General features: G+C 40.1%; 1 protein-coding gene across 2 annotated transcripts; it reads right to left on the bottom strand.

Annotated features, from left to right (window-relative positions):
• Positions 1-738: 738 nt before the first annotated feature.
• On the bottom strand, positions 739-3,693 carry LOC311285475 (complex III assembly factor LYRM7-like). 2 transcript variants are annotated; one of them, XM_084401122.1, is made up of 6 exons: positions 3,451-3,693; positions 2,513-3,231; positions 2,232-2,304; positions 1,876-1,946; positions 1,307-1,388; positions 739-864 (listed from the first exon to the last, which is right to left on the bottom strand). In XM_084401122.1, exons 2-6 carry the CDS (start codon positions 2,531-2,533, stop codon positions 794-796), a joined length of 318 nt encoding a protein of 105 aa, XP_084257248.1. In that variant the 5' UTR covers positions 2,534-3,231; positions 3,451-3,693; the 3' UTR covers positions 739-793. The 2 variants fall into 2 exon arrangements, with proteins under 2 accessions (XP_084257248.1, XP_084257247.1); XM_084401121.1 differs by having other exon boundaries at positions 2,513-3,693.
• Between the last annotated feature and the right edge of the window lie 4,902 nt (positions 3,694-8,595).

The following is an 8,595-nucleotide window of genomic DNA, read 5'->3' as shown; positions in this document are numbered from 1 at the left end:
GAGTTCAAGTATCTTGGGGTTTTGTTCACGAGTGAGGGAAAGATGGAACGGGAGATTGACAGACGGATTGGTGCAGCTTCTGCAGTAATGCGGTCCCTATTTACCGGTCAATCTACGTTCCTACTCTCACATATGGTCATGAGCTTTGGGTCATGACCGAAAGGACAAGATCCCGGATACAGGCGGCCGAAATGAGCTTTCTCCGCAGGGTGGCTGGGCGATCCCTTAGAGATAGGGTGAGAAGCTCGGTCACTCGGGAGGAGCTCAGAGTAGAGCCGCTGATCCTCCACATCGAGAGGGGCCAGCTGAGGTGGCTCGGGCATCTGTTCCAGATGCCTCCTGGACGCCTTCCCGGGAAGGTGTTCCGGGTGCGTCCCACTGGGAAGAGACCCCGGGGAAGACCTAGGACACGCTGGAGAGACTATGTCTCCCGGCTGGCCTGGGAACGCCTCGGTGTCCCCCCGGAAGAGCTGGAGGAAGTGTCTAGGAGAGGGAAGTCTGGGCATCTCTGCTTAGACTGCTGCCCCCGCGACCCGTCCTGTACCCAAAAACGAACTGCAATAATCTTGAAACAGACATTTTATTGAACACTCAGCTTAACAAACAATATTTACAAAATGGCAATTCACTGCATTTAATTCAACAACATCACATCAGCTTTGAACCAGAATATAAGTTATTAAAGTTATGTAATTATGGCTGTAACTGGATCATCCGCATTAATGTGTTTCCCTGTCCTGTATCAGAGACGTGCCTTGGTGTGAGAAACGCTGAAGAAAAGTGATTGTTTTCATCACGTCTTTTTCCTGGGAGAATCGCAGTACGGCACATTTTCCAGCAGGAGACTCTCGCGGGGCCGTAACACTGCAACAGACAAGCAACGATCATTAGCCTGAGAAAATAAACATTTGAATGTCAAAATTAGGATGCATCTTACAAAACTCAAGATGTTTAGTCATATTTCAACCTCAAATTCATTCAAATGTTGTTCTTATCACTCCAATGTAAAAAAAAATCTGATTTATGATTTAATAACATAAATCAACTTACGAAAAATGTATACGATTGAAATGATAAAGTATACATAGTAATATTTGTTGTATTGTCTGAACACATGCCGATTTAAAATCACTTCTTTAATACGGTAATGACTCAATAATCAGGAAAACTCATTTGGGAGGATATTGTTAGATTTCATGGAAATTCCACCATGCAAGAAATACTGACTGGCTAAAAACAAGCTTGATTGTCTATTTATAAGGGCTGAAACATGAACATGTTTTTGAGATTCACCCGAATCACTCACAGATTATGTTTTCCTCCACATGCTCAACCTGGATCACACTCTCACGGAGGATGGTCTCCACTGATCGGGCCATTTTAAGCATCTGAGAGGAAAGAGCGTATTAAATATCAAACTTAGAGATTCTCCCGAGTCAGACTGAGTGACAGTTTAATATATGAGATCAAATGTAAAAGAAACTATAGTTATTTTATTTACCAATGCAATATTTATCATTTTTGTACTAAAATAACTAAAACTAACTACAAAGACATAAAAAAACTAAGAAAAACAACAAAATTACTAAAACTTTAAAATAAAATAAAATGAATATAATATAAAAAGAACAGTAACACTTTACAATAAGGTTTAATTTGTCAACATTAGTTAACATGAACTAACAAGGTCATGATAATCTCAGCATTTACTAATAGATGTTAAAATATCAAATGTTGTGTGTGATAATATTAGTCAATGCACTGTGAACTAACTTGAACAAAGTTGAATAAAAGCTGTACAAAATATTTTGCTCATTGTTACCCAAATAACATTTGATTCAGCAGTTGGCTCTCGTGTGATTTTTTTTTATTTACCTCTTTAATATTTTCTTCTGATGCTTCATTCTTGTTCCTTTTGAATTCTTCATTGATTTTGAGCCTGGCAGCTTCAGGTCCAGAGGGGGAAACCGTGTAGCAGACATTAACATTACATTATTAAGACATCCCATGCGACAGAAACAGACTTTTATATAATATACACTGAAATACACATTCTTAACTGTTTATTATTCAGAACGTAACGATTGAAAAACACTGTCAAAGACGGGGCAGGAATTACAATTAAACAAATAATAATATTAAAATGGATAAACATTAATAAAAACTGTCAGTGTAACACGTTAGGTATATAGCAGCATATGAGTTCTTGGTGTGTGTGTGTTCGGTGAAACCCGTCAGAGCTCTGCAGTCTTCTTTAAACACATCTCTTCTTGTTCTGTGCAGATCTTTGAACACCCGCAACACCTTTTAATAGAAAGATTAATCAATTTTAAAATTGTATCAATTTATTAACAGCAGCGCAGTCACTGAGTTTGCTAACAAACATAGCAGATACAATGTGTTAACTAAATAAAAAAACAATGTGACAAAGAAACAATAAGAAAACAACATATTACATATAATAAAAAAATGTAAGAAAACATCAATATTGTAAATGTTTGTTGTTTCTCACCTTCAAGCGCGTCCCCATCATGCGCGAGTCTCGCTCTTCTGACGGCGTTCGTGCACAGCGCCCCTGCTGCACGAGTGAGGACACGCGCGTCAGAATTATGTCGAAAGAGGCGGTTAGACGGTGTTTTTGATTAACGTATATTTATTATAAATTAAAGTAAAAGCTTATTTGAACATTTTCGCTTTTACAATGTTACTATGAGGGTTGAAGGAGCTTAATATTATCATCAGCACCATATAGTTCATCTTCAGCTATCCGTGTTTTATTTATTGGTAATATTGAACCTAATTGTTTCTGCCTATTAAGATTAATATTTTGTTTTCCCCCCCAAAGGATTTCCGTAGAACAAAACAAAGACTTCTACAATATTGTTATAAATACATTCAAACTATTTTCTAGTGTCTTAATTGAACAAAGTCGTAAAGATCTGCAGAACATTTGCTTCGGCCAACATTTCCATTTTCTTTTTAAGACCGCTATTTTCTTCCTGTCGTCCACACAACACTTCACATACATTTTCATCATTATTATTTTAAATTTAAAAAAACATTAATAATACTCTCAAAAACGAATCAGAGTCCAAACACAACACACCACAGAAAGATTGTTCATGTATGAAATTTATTGAACACAAAAGTACAAGCCAGTCAAAGCAGACGACGGTGTCTCTTGCTCAAACACAGCAGATGTCGAGAGTCTTCCACACACACGAGCCAGGGCTGAAAGGAGAAGAGCAGAAGAGAGAGGTTAGAGCAGAAACACTCTCCTCAGAGTCATGAAGAAGAGGAAGACTGAGATCGACCCTCATGATAAGAGAAGGTAATCTTTCCCCTGGGCAGGGTCAGATGGGTAGTGTGTTTAATCATTGGGTCAGTTCAAATCTTCAATCTCTAAATGTAAAATCAGTCGGCTGAACTGAATAATAAACCGTTCTCTACCTTTAACCATAGACTGTAAAAAATGCCTTTAACTGATCAAGCCCAGTCCTCTCCTCGCGCAGGACATCAGCGCACATCTATCAGCGCACATCTACAAGAGGAATCGTGGGATCTTCTTCTTCTTCTTCTTCTTCTTCTGTGTTTATTGGCGGTTGGCAACCTAGCTTATTGGTGCATTACCGCCACCAACTGGAATGGAATATGGATCAAGTTATTTGCTTAAATACAAAATATAAATAAACATAAAAACCAAGCAAAGCAAATAAACAAACTGGAAATAAAACAGAATAAATAAAAAAAACCTATATTCTTTTATATAATTTACTTTCTTTCACAAATTTAATAATTTCATCATACAACTTACTATCTGTTTCCCTTAATAGACTTGATAAAGTAAGGTCATGATGTTTTACTTTCTTCAATGATTGAATAAGGTGACATCTCTCATTGTTATATTTCCTACAATGGATTAATACATGCTCAACTGTTTCTTGTTGGCTACAGTGTATGCATTCCCCAGTTGGGTGTTTTCCAATTTTATATAGTGTACTGTTAAGTCCAGTATGACCTATTCTCATCCGAGTTATGATACTTCCTTCTCTTCGATTCCTGCTCTCCCTCCTCCCTGCAGCACCAACTTGTTTTTGTATATTGTATAAATGTCTACCTGTTTCATTATCATCCCAATATACACTCACCTAAAGGATTATTAGGAACACCATACTAATACTGTGTTTGACCCCCTTTCGCCTTCAGAACTGCCTTAATTCTACGTGGCATTGATTCAACAAGGTGCTGAAAGCATTCTTTAGAAATGTTGGCCCATATTGATAGGATAGCATCTTGCAGTTGATGGAGATTTGTGGGATGCACATCCAGGGCACGAAGCTCCCGTTCCACCACATCCCAAAGATGCTCTATTGGGTTGAGATCTGGTGACTGTGGGGGCCATTTTAGTACAGTGAACTCATTGTCATGTTCAAGAAAACCAATTTGAAATGATTCGAGCTTTGTGACATGGAGCATTATCCTGCTGGAAGTAGCCATCAGAGGATGGGTACATGGTGGTCATAAAGGGATGGACATGGTCAGAAACAATGCTCAGGTAGGCCGTGGCATTTAAACGATGCCCAATTGGCACTAAGGGGCCTAAAGTGTGCCAAGAAAACATCCCCCACACCATTACACCACCACCACCAGCCTGCACAGTGGTAACAAGGCATGATGGATCCATGTTCTCATTCTGTTTACGCCAAATTCTGACTCTACCATCTGAATGTCTCAACAGAAATCGAGACTCATCAGACCAGGCAACATTTTTCCAGTCTTCAACTGTCCAATTTTGGTGAGCTCGTGCAAATTGTAGCCTCTTTTTCCTATTTGTAGTGGAGATGAGTGGTACCCGGTGGGGTCTTCTGCTGTTGTAGCCCATCCGCCTCAAGGTTGTGCGTGTTGTGGCTTCACAAATGCTTTGCTGCATACCTCGGTTGTAACGAGTGGTTATTTCAGTCAAAGTTGCTCTTCTATCAGCTTGAATCTGTCAGCCCATTCTCCTCTGACCTCTAGCATCAACAAGGCATTTTCGCCCACAGGACTGCCGCATACTGGATGTTTTTCCCTTTTCACACCATTCTTTGTAAACCCTAGAAATGGTTGTGCGTGAAAATCCCAGTAACTGAGCAGATTGTGAAATACTCAGACCGGCCCGTCTGGCACCAACAACCATGCCACGCTCAAAATTGCTTAAATCACCTTTCTTTCCCATTCTGACATTCAGTTTGGAGTTCAGGAGATTGTCTTGACCAGGACCACACCCCTAAATGCATTGAAGCAACTGCCATGTGATTGGTTGATTAGATAATTGCATTAATGAGAAATTGAACAGGTGTTCCTAATAATCCTTTAGGTGAGTGAACCTGCCATACTGATTGTGATATGTTCTTATGAGTACTTTAGCTTCTGCTTTACTTAATGGGACCTGGAAATCTACTTGCTTTATTCTTAGAGTCTGTTTAGCCAGAATATCCACCTTCTCATTTCCTTCCACACCAACATGAGCAGGAACCCAAATGAAACGTGTAGAAATACCCATAACTTTCAAATGATACACCTTACAGAATATCTCATTGATAATATCCATCCTAACTAATGACCTGCCAGATCGTATACTTTCAAGTGATGAGTAGCTATCTGATGCAATGACAGTGTTTTTTATTTTCTTCTCCTCTATCCACTGCAGGGCCAGTAATATCGCCAACAGTTCTGTTGCATAAACTGACAAATGATTGGTTACTCTTTTCTTAATAAAACAATCTCTCATTGGAATATGTACTGCTGCACCTGCAAATCCTGTTTCAGGATCTTTGGATCCATCTGTAAATAAAAGATTGGATCCTAAGGCGGTTGGCAACAACTGGAATGTGAATGGACAGGAGAATGCTGAAGGAAGCGACGGTTCAGGAAATGAATTAGACGAGATGGAAGTAGGTGGCGGGAATTATGGAAAATGGGATACGGTTAGAAATAATACACGGAAAAAGAAACGAAAGAATAAGTCAGATGAAAGTGATTCTGACAGAGGATTAACTGTAGAGGAAACGGAGAGAGAGGAGTTTAAGGTATTTGTAAAACTTGAGCATGAAGGGGATTCGTTTGGTGATTGGTTGACAGTCTCAAAAACACGCTTTGAAATCGCTGGTGTTTCTGACGTCACAAACTACCTTGTAACCAATCAGATCAACGTGTGATCGTCAACCAGTGGATCTCTGAGCTGAGCTGAGTGAGTGAGTGAGTGAGTGGAGGTGGGGCTCATTTGCATATTCAAAGAATACTAAATATAGAATACTAAGTATACTAAAAAAGGCAAGGGTGATGCAATCAAGAGACAAATTCGAGCTATTTTAAGGCATGCATTTTTTTTTTCAAGGAAAAAACGCTTTAATATGTAAACTTTGGTGATCAAAGATGGGTTTTAACAAAGCGGCAGCCTCCCCGTCTCTCTTGAAACCAACACGGAAGTGAGTTAAACTGCAATTCGTTGACTGGCCGCTTGAGGCTGGCTGCAGAAGTGAGTCAAATCTGTATCTCCCCCATGTTAAAATGGCAAATTTTACAGCAGAAAAAAACGTGTTTACAGCCTGGATCTCTATGTGGCTTTGGTCTATACAGCTAATTTTGCCCTTCATGACAACTGTGAGGGGGGTGATTTTTTTTTATAACTCATCCGTTTAGTTGATTAATATTTAAAGTTCTTCATAATTAAGGGTGTGTCCACTTTTGAGTGACAGGTGGATTCCTGCTGATGTCAATGCTAGCCGTTTGTCTGCTGTTAGCCACGTCACTTCACCTCAGCAGATTTTAGCTGCTGAACTTGCCATCTCTGCAGTGTTTGTGCTTTTTTCGGGATTATTTCATACAATTCAATACACCCATTACTTCGCCCACGGCTTAGGATTCCGTCGTTGTCATCGAGTATCGTTCGAGAGAACAACCAGCGCTGTATTTCAGTTGTTTTCCTCTGTGAACATGCACTAATGGATGTCTGACAATTTCGTTGCTTTTTGGAGTTTTCAGATTTAAAAAAAGGTCTATAGATATAAAGGCTCGTTCGTTCTGCTCTCACGGAACAGATTATAATATGCTTATGTAACGTTACCGTCAGATGAAATCCTGCAGGTGTCGGTGCTTTCTCCGTCCATGCAATAAATCCTTGAATGAGCGCGGATTTCTAGCGCATTTACTTGAACTTCATAGGTAATATATCTATGGTTTAACCCATTTGAGAGGCGGACAAAATCAGAATTTAAAATGGACTGAATAATAAGCTCTCTACGAACTTGACGAGCGATGCCGCGCTGACGGACCATAGACTATAAAAAAAGAGTGATTGACATGTAACGTTATGCACATAAATCACTGTCACACACACTCTCTCAGAGTAATAGTTACTGCATAATACATTTTCAACTAGCAGAATAGTATGATACACAGTCTCACTTGTAGCCATGTCTTTTAACTATTATATTTCGAAGGGCAAAAACAGGAACTTTTAATTGGCTTTACATCATCAACTGTCACTTTAGCGCGAGGCCCTGTGCAGTCGCAGACTTGGTACTTTCAGTAGCATATAGCATTACCTCCAAGCCTGTGGTTTCAGATAGCCAGGCTCCTCAGCTCCACTCACGCCCCGCCTCTTTGCCCATTTTCTGTTATCCGGGAGGCGATATTTTTTTTCCCAGGATGGTAGGGGAAGACTCATGAATATTCATTAGGGAAGTCATCCATGATTGGTCTTAACGGTTAAGACCAATCAGGGATGACTTCCGTAATGAATATTCATGAGTCTTCCCCTACCATCCTGGGAAAAAAAATATCGCATCCGGGAGTGACGCGAGGCCAAGATGGCGACGGCCGACTCCGCCCACTTTAGGCTTCAAAAATGCTCTTCAGAAACCTACGGGTGACGTCACGGACACTACGTCCATATTTTTTTTACAGTCTATTGTTTTAAAGGAGCATTTCACCCATGGGAACATTGATCTTTATTGAAAGTGGGTCATATATGTAGTCGAAATGTAAAATTAATTTTGAATTTGGTGCCTTCTTGGCCGAGGAAAGAAAGAAAGTAACTTCAGGACGCATTTGTATGAAAGACACCAACTCCCACAATGCACCACATTGCACACCTGCGCAAGCCACTCCCACTAATCCAGAAAGCGCATATCTGCCTAAGAGAAATAACTCTTCCGTCTACAAGGCTAGCTACCACCAGAGCTTGAAATTAATTTCACACAAAATGTCTAGTTAGTTGGCGAACTCATTAGTGAATCACTCTTCATTTGTATTTCTTTCGAAGTGGTCAATTATTGCATTGTAACGTTACCTGGATGTTCAGTCAGATCCGGTGCGAAACTAGGATAGTTCACAACACAAACGTCCGTGTCCTCGTCTGATTCACAACACAAACGTCCGTGTCCTCGTCTGATTCACAACACAAACGTCCGTGTCCTCGTCTGATTCAGAGATTTCATCCAGGAGAAGTTGTCATTGTTGAAATTCTTTGCCACAGTCGGACTCTATCTCTGTGTTCGTAGCGGTTCGTAGATGCATAGTGAGATCACCGGCGCCACCAGTCCGCCCTAACCC

The sequence above is a fragment of the Rutilus rutilus genome, assembly GCF_951802725.1.
Source record: "Rutilus rutilus genome assembly, chromosome: 25".
Classification (NCBI taxonomy): Eukaryota; Metazoa; Chordata; class Actinopteri; order Cypriniformes; family Leuciscidae; genus Rutilus; species Rutilus rutilus.
This window is presented reverse-complemented; position numbering and strand designations above follow the sequence as displayed.